Source organism: Hyperoodon ampullatus, assembly GCF_949752795.1.
Source record: "Hyperoodon ampullatus genome assembly, chromosome: 1".
NCBI classification, from domain to species: Eukaryota; Metazoa; Chordata; class Mammalia; order Artiodactyla; family Ziphiidae; genus Hyperoodon; species Hyperoodon ampullatus.
Genome location: NC_136914.1, coordinates 222,153,606 through 222,166,199, shown reverse-complemented (window position 1 = coordinate 222,166,199; position 12,594 = coordinate 222,153,606). Strand labels below are relative to the sequence as shown.

The 12,594-nt window shown below is 50.8% G+C and overlaps 1 protein-coding gene across 2 annotated transcripts in view; it reads right to left on the bottom strand.

Moving 5' to 3' along the window:
- The window catches only part of LHPP (phospholysine phosphohistidine inorganic pyrophosphate phosphatase), a gene marked incomplete at both ends in the record, with an annotated part of 137,845 nt that overhangs the window by 108,824 nt on the left and 16,427 nt on the right, over nucleotides 1-12,594 (bottom strand). For both annotated transcript variants that reach the window (XM_079704854.1, XM_079704855.1), the window contains 2 exons: nucleotides 8,125-8,278; nucleotides 11,691-11,878. In XM_079704854.1, the coding sequence (XP_079560980.1) occupies nucleotides 8,125-8,278; nucleotides 11,691-11,878 (342 nt within the window). The remainder of the gene's footprint in view (nucleotides 1-8,124; nucleotides 8,279-11,690; nucleotides 11,879-12,594) is intronic.

Genomic DNA, 12,594 nt, shown 5'->3' with positions numbered 1-12,594 from the left:
AACACTGAGAAACACAAGTGACCTGTGTTCTCGAAAGGACAGCTGGTCCACAGAGCATGTGGTGAACCCCTAATTGCTAATAATTAACCCCTAATTGCTGCCTGGAGAAGAAAATTCCATTAGTTCCACAGCACCCTGCCGCATCTCCTAGTAGCTGGAGGTCAGGAGAGGTGCCAGGTCTCACAGGCGCCAGATGCTTTTAGGAGAAGACAACTATTTGTTCCCTGTCTCACTGGGGCCAAGACGGCTTGGCTCACAGCAGGGCCTCCCAAGACGGTTTCACATCTTCCCTCCTGTGAGCGCTGTGCTGAGGCCCAGCTGCCACTGCCTGGCCACCCAAGGCCACACGCAGACCCCTTGGGACACACGGTGACCAAGCCCAGTTCTCTCTGAGCAAAGCCATTCGATTATAAAGTGAGAAGGTAGTTGACTCTGTGCTGCTCTGAAGACAGGGTTAACGGAAACCCAGGACTGTCACCGTGTTTTCAGACCCGTCGCATCAGTTACCCTTCTCTCTCCCCTCAACCTTCAAATTTGGGAGACGTTAAATAACATGTATGTGATCTAAATGTCCACAGACATGAATGGATAAAAAAGATGTGATATATATATACACACACATATATATGTGTACATACACAAACACAAAATGGAGTACTACTCGGCCATAAAAAAAGAATGAAACAATGCCATCTGCAGCAACATGGATGGACCTAGAGATTATCATACCAAGTTAAGGAAGTCAGACAGAGAAAGACAAATATCATATGATACCACTTATATGTGGAATCTAAAAAAATGATACAAATAAACAACATGTATGTGGAAAAGCAAAGAGAAAGCTAGTGAAGCATGCTGACCTCAGGGTTTCAAATCCTCTTTCCACTTCTTTTTAACTGTGGGACTTCGGGTTGCTTAAGCCCTCTGGGCCTCAGTTTCCTAATCTGTAAAATGGGCAAAAAGAAACTCCAGTGCCTACCCTTATTGGTTGCTGTGAGGCTTGAGCAAAATAATGCACGCGAAGCTCCTAATATCATGCCTAGCACGCAGAAACTGCTCCAAAAATGCTAGAGAATATTGTTATAAAGAACTGCTCACCCAGACTGAGATGGGTAATAAGATATGAGCTGGGGGCACTTCCCTGGTGGCACAGTGATTAAGAATCCACCTGCCAATGCAGCGGACGCGGGTTCCATCCCTGGTCCGGGAAGATCCCACGTGCCACGGAGCAACTAAGCCCACGTGCCACAACTACTGAAGCCCACACACCTAGAACCCATGCTCCACAACGAGAGAAGCCACCGCAATGAGGAGCTCGCGCACCACAACGAAAAGTAGCCCCTGCTCGCTGCAACTAGAGAAAGCCGGGACGCAGTAACGAAGACCCAACGCAGCCAAAAATAATAAATAAATGAATAATAAATATATATTTTTTAAAAGACATATGAGCTGGAGAAGAAAGGATGAACACAGGTCTTTCCAGTCTGTGGGGGCTGAAGCCTGCTGTGTGCCTACTGGAAATGGTAGCACAGCTCGGGAGCTGCCCCAGGGCTGTGCCTTCCCTCCAGCTCTGCGGCTCCCAGGGACTCTGCCTGTCCCTCTGTGCCCCACCTGAGGCCTCCAAGGCTGCAGGAGCCTTGCTGCCCGCAGCGTTCACCCGGTGCTCAGGTGGAACTAGTGCTCTCCCACTCTGCATCCTCCACTGCCCACCTTTGGGAGCTTCCGTCTGGACGCAGGCTGGGCTGCAGGGCTGTAGCCAAACCCTTGACCTTGGCAAGGGCTGGTCCCCTGCTACTCACTCCTGTCAGTGGATTAGAGCCTGGAGCCCGATTGTTGACGCCATGGGGGCATCTCCCATCACGACAGGACTCGGTCTCCAAGTGAGCCCGGGCCTCTCAGCCAGGGTCCGAGGCTCTGTGCTCTTGGGGCCGTGCCACGAGGATGTGGCTTGGCTGGGATACCGCACACATGCAGCAAGGTACCTGGTAGCCAAGAGAGAACCGCCGCTGCTTATCGAGCTAGGACCTGCCAATGCCCCCGTTTTTAAAGGGTGACCCTAAATCACAGGCTTAGAGGTTCCTAATCTCATTTATCTTAACTCTGGAATCTAGACATCTATTTTGCATTTATACAGCCTCAAAATAGTGCTTCCTTGGGCTTCCCTGGTGGCGCAGTGGTTCAGAGTCCACCTGCCGATGCAGGGGACACGGGTTCGTGCCCCGGTCTGGGAAGATCCCACGTGCCGCGGAGCGGCTGGGCCCGTGAGCCATGGCCGCTGAGCCTGCGCGTCCGGAGCCTGTGCTCCGCAACGGGAGAGGCCACAGCAGTGAGAGGCCCGTGTACCGCAAAAAAAAAAAAAGATAGTGCTTCCTTTTCTTTTTCCACAATCAACTACTTTGGTGTGACGCTTTCCTCAGGTCATGGCTCCAGGGTTTCCTAGGTCCAGGGTTTGAAGGAATGGCCAAGTAAAGCAAAGTTTGCCCAAGAGGCAGAGGGAGATGCCGGGTGCTGGGGCCTGGGCTTGCCAGGGGCAGTGGCATCCACTAGCTCAGTCCCCCAAAACATTTAGGACGCAGCTGCCCCACACCCTTTGCAGGGGACGCTCTCAGACCCAGGCTGCTCCCCAGGGGCTCTCGGTCTCGGGGGGAAGCAGACAAGTCCACAGACTAATATAAAAGGGCAGGACATGGGTGACAACAGGTGGAACCCCATGCTGTGTGCACTCTGCTTGAGGAGGGCTGGACAGGCTGGGGACAGGGAGGCGGGGAGGCGGCCCAGAGAAGGACACATCAAAGCTGAGACCTGAAGGTCAAGGGGGAGGAATGCAAGAGCCCAGGCCCGGAGCCTCCCGGACTCGGCACCCTGCTGAGGGCCCCAAGGGCCGGACGCTGCTCTAGGCGCCCGGGGGTCTGTCAGGCTCTCAGGGAGCCACCGCCTCGTCCCCCATGAGATGCCCGCCGCGGGAGGGGCCGGACTGGGAGGGAGGGGGCTGGGGAGGGCCTCCCCGAGGACGGGCATGTTGAAGCGAGCCAGGCACGGAGAATGGAGCCGAGGGAGGAATGCGGCCAGCACAGGAGAGGCTTAGCCAGGCGCCAAGGAAACAATTATAACACAAGGCCACTCTGTCGCGACAGACACAGCTCTGTTTGGAGCTGAGGGCTCCAGGGGCCTCTGGCCCAGCGCAGCCTCAGCGCAGAGCGGCGTGGAGGCGGCAGGAGCTGGGGGCCCCTCACCTCCCCTCGGTAAGGCCTCCCGAGGACACCCACGCGGCACCCCTTCTGCCCGCCTCAGCCTCCCCCAAAATCTTTTTTCCAGAGTGACAGATACCTACCTGCGCTTTCTTAAATTTAAATTTAGTCCTGGTAGGAAGAACAAACTGAACATGCAGCAGAAAATATGCAGTTAAAACCCTGTCTTTGCTACACTGACTTTTAGAACCTAAAGAAAAAACTGACTTCCATAAATCAAAATTAGAGGACTTAGTATTTCTTTTTTAACTAAATCTGGCCTTGTTTTGTGGGGGTTTTTTTGTTTTTTGGGTTTTTTGGGGCTGTGTTGGGTCTTTGTTGCTGCACACAGGCTTTCTCTAGTTGCGGCGAGCGGGGGCGACTCTTCGTTGCGGTGCACGGGCTTCTCATTGTGGTGGCTTTTCTTGTTGTGGAGCACGGGCTCTAGGCGCGCAGGCTCAGTAGTTGTGGCGCGTGGGCTCCAGAGCTCAGGCTCGGTAGTTGTGGCACACGGGCTTAGTTGCTCCGCAGCATGTGGGATCTTCCCAGACCAGGGCTCGAACCCGTGTCTCCGACACTGGCAGGCGGATTCTTAACCACTGCACCAGCAGGGAAGCCCTGGCCTTGTTTTTATAGTGCCCAGAATTTGTCTTTATTTCTTCTTCATCCAGGAAAACAAAAAGGCACCTTGAAGGCCATCTGTTAGCTGAAAACATTTTTAGAGATACAGTAAATACTAGCACCTAAGTTAACTTTTTTTTTTATAAAGGCGCAGGTTATTCCCGAAACACAAGAGATTTGATATATTTATCTTTTGTTAATGGCATTATAAAAGCAACAGCAGGTCTGGTGAGAACCTGAGTGTTCTGGCCACAAAGAAGAAACTGTGGATTCTGGAAAGACAGGAAAAAGCCGGAGAGAAGCAGTCAGATAGATTTTATGCTTTATTTCTTTTGCCCTTCCTATTATTCAGCACAAACTCCCTTCAAAATGACCACTTGACCTTTCCCACAAGAGCCATTAACCTTCCATAGTCTGTCGCGTAAACAGCTTAATTTTCCGAGGGCAGCATGACAGAAGAAATTACAAAGGCAATTCCCACTCTCGGTCCAAACAGATGCCAAATGTAAATCACACCGTTTCTAGGAGGAGGACACTCTGCCCCAGTGCCCCGCCACCCTGCCTCCTTGGGGACTCCGCACAGCCCCACTCCAGTGGAGGACAGCCCCTCACCACCAGTGACCCCCACGTGGATACGACAGCATCTCTTCATGGGTCCTTGGGCTGTCCCAGGAAGCTATGACCTAGGCCCAGAAGCTGTTGGTCCCTTTCTCTGATTTTTGAGTACCCAACCCATAGCCTAAGCCAGAATCCCGAGCAGCTAGAGACCCCACTAACTGCTTATCTGGAAAACAAACACTTGCCTACTGTTGAATGTGTTACAGAATTACAAAGCTAAAAGAAACTGATCTCATTTTTTTTTCATTTTCAACAACATACCTATTTTGACTACTACCCCTTATCTGGAATAGTAACTTTTAATAATTAGAGACAATTTTAAAGAAAAAAAATTTAACATAAATGAGTTGTAACAGAGTTTCTTTTTTTTTTTTTTTTTTTTTGGCCCCGCCGTGCGGCATGCAGGATCTTAGTTCCCTGACCAGAGACCAAACCTGTGCCCACTGTGTTGGGAGCATGGAGTCTTAACCACTGGACCACCAGGGAAGTCACTAAAACAGGGCTTCTTAATTGTGTTGTTCTCTAGTGAGGGGTTGGTAACTTCAGGGATGCCTACAGGACTAACCCAGGAGTGTAAAAGAATTAAGCAGGCCAGGTTCTGTGGTTTGCAATGACCTAAACTGAAGAAGGTAAGGTTTGGAAGGGACTGTGACAGTTAATTTTATGTCAACTTGGCTGGGCCAAGCTCCCCAGATATTTGGTCTAACAGTATTCTGGATGCTGCTGTGAAGATGTCTCTTGGATGAGATTAACATTTAAATCAGTGGACCTGAGTAAAGCAGATTGCCCTCCATAACGTGGTGGGCTTCGTTCAGTCAGTTGAAGGCACAACCAGAACAAAGTCTGACCTCTCTGAGCAAGAAGGAACCTGCCAGCAGACAGCCTTGGCATTTAGACTGCAACTCTTCCCTGAATCTCCAGACTGCTGGCCTATGCTGCAGATTTTGGACATACCTAGACTCCACAATCAACTTCTCTTTATATACACATCTTCCTCAACTTACCATGGGGTTACGTCCTGATAAACCCAACACAAGTTAAAATATCGTAAGTCAAAAATGCATTTAATAAGCCCAACCTGGGCTTCCCTGGTGGTGCAGTGATTGGGAGTCCGCCTGCCGATGCAGGGGACACGGGTTTGTGCCCCCGTCCGGGAAGATACCACATGCCGCGGAGCGACTGGGCCCGTGAGCCATGGCCACTGAGCCTGCGCGTCCAGAGCCTGTGCTCCGCAACGGGAGAGGCCACAGTGGTGAGAGGCCCGCGTACCACAAAAAAAAAAAAAAAAAAAAAAGCCCAGCCTACCAAATATCATAGCTTAGCCCAGCCTACCTTAAATGTGCTCAGAACACTATATTAGCCTCCAGCTGGGCACAATCATCTAACGCAAAGTCTATTTTATAATAAAGCATTGAATATCTCATGTATTTTATTGAATGCTGTACTGAAAGAGAAAAACAGAATGGCGATCTGGGTACAGAATGGTCGTAAAGTGTATCAGCTGTTTACCCTCGTGGTCGAGTGGCTGCCTGGGAGCTGCCACTTGCTGCTACTTCCCAGCATCATAAGAGAGTATCCTATTGCATACGGGAAAAGATCAAAATTCGAAGTCTGATTTTTACTGAACGTGCAGAGCTTTCACACCATCACAAAGTCGAAAAATCATAATCCGAACCATCGCTAAGTCAGGGACTGCCTGTATATACATCTCCACATCCTGTTGGTTTTGTTTCTCTGGAGAACACTGACTAATACAGGACGCATTTTATTTTCATCATAAACACACTAGAATATTTGTAGCTCCGAAAAGAAATATATCCTCTCTTCTCTTTCTTTAAATCTTTCATTTGCCTATTTTGAAAGAGACATAGCCATGAAAAGATATTTCTCTACTATGAGAAAAACAACAACTGGTACAAGATGAATGGCAACCAACTCTGAAACTTGGAGAAGGGGCCGTAGGGCATGGTCGGGTCTGTGGAGCACCAGAACTAATGGACCAGTGGCTCCAGCCAAGCTGTGGTGCCCTCGGGAATGTGGGGCCAGTACTGCCAGATCTTCTGATTTCTCAGAGGGATCCAGAAATCTGGTTATTTTACGTAAAGTCTCCCCATTTTTAAAACATCCTCAAAAAAATTTAAGATCCTGTGTGGACCAAATGTCTGCTCTTGAATGTAGCCTAGAGGTGACAGAGCACAGGCTCTGGGGGGCACTCCTGGCCATGCTGGCACTTACAGATGGGGGGACCATGGCTTACTTCACCTCCCTATGCCTCAATATGCCCATCTGTAAAATGGCAATGACACTGCCTACAGCTCACAGGGTTGTGGTCAGAATTAAACACGGAACTACACAAAGTGCTTAGCAATGGCTGGCGGCCAGATAAAAAGCCCCCCTGGTGTAACCTGGAATAGCTGCCCTGCTCAGCAGGCAGAGGTAGGAAGTTCCCAATCACCAGAAGCACCTAAGCTGAGAAAGGCTCCCCCAGAGATGGCCACAGAATTCCTGCCCCGCACGAGAAGCTGGGATAGAGCTCCACAGCATCCTCGTGGTTCTAAACTCCTAGTGTTGCTTCCACTGAGGACAGATTAAATCTGCACAGCTTTCTGGAGAGCAGCTTGGCAACATACACCAAGAGCCTCAAAGATACACATCATCTGAGATGCACAAAGATACCGATCACAGCCTTACTTTGGTAGAAAACTAGAAACACCACAAATGTCCATCAGCAGGTGTTGGTTACAATAACTATAGGATAGTTATTTTTAAAAAATAACTGTAAAAAAAATTGATAGGAATAACCTCACCACAGAGACATCTACTTATTGTATGCAAAGTGGTTCACAAAATGTTTGGTGAACAACTAAAAATGCGTGACAGAAGTAGGTCAAGTTTGACACCGATGTTGTGAATACACGCGTGTGTAACAATCTCTCTGCACAGGACACCACTTGGAAGGACGTATATCAATACGTTGACAGTTGTTTTCTCATGCGGTGGGACTGAAAATCCTTTTTGTTTTCTTCTTTTTGCTCATCTGCGTTCTCTAATTTTTCTTCAGTGAACATGTGCTGTCTTGGTGGTAAAAGATGGTAAGAAAAAGAACCAACATGGTTTTTTAAAAGAGACAGTGAGGCTCAGGCTGAAGACTCGGACAAAAATGTGGGTCACAAAATCACAACTTTACACGGACTGTGCTGTGCGGCCAGAGATATGGGGCCCAGACAAGAGCATCCCACAGGCCCTCGAGCCTATTTTCTACTACTTAGGTGCCCCCTTGGCCCAATCCATCCAAGTCTTGTGCTGTATCCTGTGAAAATGCACCTAAACTCAGGACAGTCAACACAGGCCCCTGAGATCTCCAGGGGTCTCCTCTGCAGTGACCCTCCCCTGCCCCTGGCCTCTTCCAGCCTCAGGCCCGCAGGGAAGCTTGACCAACCAGCTCCTAAAGACAGGGAATTTCCTCAAAAATTATCAAAAGATAGGAATGAAGAAATGAAGGGAAAAAAGCAGGAAAAGGGGAGGGAAGGAAGACGGAGTCACCCTGCGTCCACCCCACACCCACTGTTCCCATCTTCTCTGCTGATTCTGTTAAGTCAGAGTCACACAGACCATGACCCAAAGTGGCCATAAACGACTCTCCCTGCAGCTGACTTACCCTTTTCCCAGTGAGAAGAGCACAGGATTCTCCAGCTCCATGAGCACCTGGAAAGCTTTATTCATGTTTTGATAAGAAAAGCCGTCTCCTGCATCTGCAATTACGACACAGTTTGGGTTGGACGTGTCGATCTGATCAAATTCTGAGCGGACTCCTGGTGAGACAGAGGGAGAGAGAGAGAGAGAGAGAGGAGGGAGAGAGAGAGGAGGATAAAGCTCCGGCTGACATGGCCCACCTCCCATCTCCTCCCAGGAACACTTGTGTCTGCCTCGTCTGCCTGGCCCTTTCTCAGATGCTCTTTCTGATCCTCAAGCTGCCATGAGAGGTGGGCAAGGAAGGGGTGCTATTCCCACTTTACAGATGAAGGAATTCTGGCTGCACACAGAGTGTGCTAGGATCCTGAAAGATGATGGGCCCACCCCTGGGACCCCCACCCCAACACCAGCATTACCCCAGAAGTTCCCTTAGTTCAAAACCATAGGCAGGAGACTTACCTGGTGGTGCAGTGGTTAAGAATCCACCTGCCAATGCAGGGGACATGGGTTCGATCCCTGGTCGGGGAAGATCCCACATGCCGCAGAGCAACTAAGCCCGTGCACCACAACCACCGAGCCTGCACTCTAGAGCCCTTGAGCCACAACTACTGAGCCTGCGTTCCACAACTACTGAAGCCCATGCGCCTAGAGCCCGTGCTCTGCAACAAGAGAAGCCACGGCAAGGAGAAGCCCACGCACCGCAACAAAGAGTAGTCCCTGCTCGCCGCAACTAGAGAAAGCCCATGCGCAGCAACAAAGACCCAACACAGCCAAAAATAAATAAATAAATTAATTAATTAATTTAAAAAAACCCCAAACTCAGGTATCTGTCAACAGGGAAAGGGATAAACAAACCATGGGACGTTCACTCAATAGAATGCCACTCCGCAATCAAGAGGAAAAGACCTACTGACACATGCAACCGAACAGTATGTTGGGTGAAGGAAGCCCTGCACACAAGGAACGGTTAACTCAGTAGGCCTGGGCTGCTCAAACCTTGCACATCCAAAAAAAGGCTGTCTTCAGATCAGGCCCACCACCACCTCCCGCGAGATCACCGCTGAGCCCTTGGAATATCCTGCCTGGAAAGAGCGCTTTTGTGTGCCTGGGGCCCTGGGCCAGCCACGCTGCGTCAGTTTGACACCTGGGGGCCTGGAGACAGAGTAGCCAAGGTCAGTCACACGGGCGCTGCATGCCTACCTGACTGACCCTTAATAAAAACCCTGGGCACAAGGCTGCAGTGAGCTTCTCTGGGTGACCACACCTCAGGCGTACTGTCACACATCGCGCTGCTGGGAGAATGAAGTGCATCCCAGCACAATGCCCCTGGAAGTTCGCGCCTGGATTCTCCTGGTCTCTGCCCATGCATCTCTTCCCTTCACTGAGTTTAATCTGTATTCTTTCACTGTAATAAACCATAACTGTGAGTAGGACGGCTTTTCTGAGCCCTGTGAGTCCTTCTAGCAAATCATCAAGCCTGAGGGTGGTCTTGGGAACCCCAAAAACTAGATGCTGTGTGATTCTATTTATATGAAATTCTAGACACAGTAAACTGATTTATAATGGAAAAAAATCCAAACAGTGGGTGCCTCTAAAGGGGTTGGGGATGGGGACTAATAGGGAAGGACATGAGGGAACTTTTGGGGTGATGGTAATGTTCTAGGTCTTAAAAAAAATACATATATATATATATATATATATTTTTTTTTTAGCTGCATTGGGTCTCAGTTGTGGCATGCAGACTCTTAGTTGCAGCATGCACGTGGGATCTAGTTCCCCGACCAGGGGTCAAACCCGGGCCCCCTGCATTGGGAGCATGGAGTCTTCTTACCCACTGGACCACCAGGGAAGTCCCGATAATGTTCTAGGTCTTGATAGGGGTTTGAGTTACACAGATGTGTGCATTTGTCAAAACTCAGCAAAAGTACACTTGAGATTTTTGTATTTCAATGCACATGTAAATTTTACATGAAAAGAAAAAACAAAACAGATTGAACTCTAGTTAATGATGTGAAGTGTTTAGGGGAAGTGTACCCATGCCTGCAAGTTACTCTGAGGTGCATCAAAAAGATAAAGATGGATAGATGGATGGAGGGATGGGTAGACATAAAATGAAGAAAATATAGCAAAATGTCACTGGTAAAATCAAGGTGAAGGTATTCCAAGTAAAATTCTTCCAGCTTTTGCTGGATGTTTGAAAATTCTCGTAATAAAATGGTGGGGGGAAGATTTATCGACAATAAAACTTGAAAAAGATTCAAAGTCTGAAAAGTCAGGTACACCTATGGAAAACACAGACGCAGGATTGCAGGTGAGGAAGAGCACCTGGCTTCCCCTTCGGCCTCTCAAGCTCTCACATCTGCCTGTTGGACTCACGGATGAACGATGCCTTCAAGGCAAACTCTGAGTTTCCCTCTCACCTTTGGTAGTTCCACCCCACCCCTCCGTTCGCCCTGGGGAGGGGAGGATTTTCTTTCTTAAGTTTTTCTGTTTCTTTAAGGACCTGTTCTAAAGACACTGGCAGGGATCCTAGATCACAGAGGAAGCATTTGGAGAAACATGATTTCTAAAGGCTGGGCATGTCGCCCTCGACTGGCGCCAGAGTCGTGGACTGGACGCCCGGACCTCCAGGGAGCTCCCTCCATCTCTTGGAGGCCCACCCCTGTCCGGAGGCGGAAGAGCATTCTGGTCTCTGCCAGAGGTTTGTAAATCAAAACACCAAGTGCAGAGGAGGGAAGAAGGCTCAGTGCAGCTAAAGAAAAGTGTCCTGAATTCTGAAGCGCTGCTCCGTCTCTTCTTTTTATCTTTTTGGCCGCACCGTGCAGCCTGTGGGATCTTAGCTCCCCGACCAGGGATTGAACCCGCGCTCCATGCATTGGGAGCACAGTCTTAACCACTGGACTGCCAGGGAAGTCCCTCTTCTTTTTAAATATTCAGAAGGTACCAGGTACTACTGTTCCTTCCTCTCTGTTCCAGCAAAACTCCCCGCTGAGGGTCAAAGGGGCTCTTTTCCTTCATTCAGACTAATATCAGGAAGTAAACCTGTGCCGTTTGCCGGACAGCAGGGCTGGTTTTCACAAATGTAGTTCAGAAACCTATGGACCTCAGTCTAGCTTTCCATCCACCCACCCCGTCTCTCTCTGTCTGTCTCTGTCTCTCTGTGTGTGTCTCTCTCTCTCTCTCTCTCTCTCTCTCTCACACACACACACACACACACACACACCAGAGGCTAAAATCTTGCCCCCTTGACAATTCCTTGCCACCTTGCTTCATCCTAGATCACAGAAAGCAAATTCAGGGTTTTCCTCTGAGGAGCCACCTGGAACCTGCCTCCAAACACCCTCCGGTACGAGGCCGGGAATGATGGGGCCAGGTCCCCAGCAGGGAGCCCACAGGTGTCAACAGGAGCCACGTGCTACCTCTGTGTCCTGCCCAGTGGTTTGGCCCAGGTGAGAAGAAGCCCCTCCCCAGCCCCCACCTGGAAAGGAGGCGCCTTCACCCCAACCAGGTCCCAGGGCCCGGCAGGCCTACCGTCGTGGATGAGCAGGTGTGGCCGCAGGCCTCGCTCCTTCAGGATCAGGCAGGTGGCAGGGGCCGGGGCGGTCACCTCGCCCTCTGAGATGTCGAAGCCCAGACGCCGAAGCATCCCCACCAGGTCCCCCCGGGACTTCTGAGACTCGTTGGTGCAGAACCTCACCTTCAGCTGGGACCGCTTCAGTCTGCAAGTGGGGAGACAGGTGGGGGGGCTGTCAGCAGGCGGTGTGGCCTCCTGCGGAGGGGGCTGGACAGGCGCTTCTCCGAGGGCGCAGGCCAGGTCGCCACGGGCCCCTGAGCTGGGCCTCGACTGAGCCCGGGGGTTTTGGAGCTGGAGCAGACCATGCTCACCCTCACTGCGCTTGACACAGCTGAGGCTCCCCCCAAGGTTCCCACCTGGCTTCCGCCCGCACCTCCCCTTCTGCCTGGGACACGTCCCCACCCTCCCCTGGGACACACTGCCTGCGCACACGCCAGCTCTCCCACACTCGACACCTCCTCCACCGCGCCATGCCGCTCAGCCTCGCGGGGCTCACCTCCGAGCGTCCTGGCTGCCCCTCTGGACCTCCCGTCACAACGAGCATTTCCACTTAGCATCTGAGCTGACTCTGTACGCTCACTTTCCCAAATACAAAGGTCAAGGGGCCAAGCTGAGGTATGTCTCCTCATCGCTGTCACTGAAGAAAGGTTTGCCAGCCAGAGTCACCAGGCACATGGGCGAGTGAACGTGAGGTGAGCCTGGGATGCCTGCAGCGTGTCAGCGGCATCGACATCCTTCCCATCCGAGCTCACAGGAGGCTCTGCATCCCAGCTGCACCTGGGCAGGCTCACCGAATGCAAAGCCACAAGGCTGATGCCTAAAGAGACCCCAATGAAATAACGTTCAACCCTCTACAGGCAG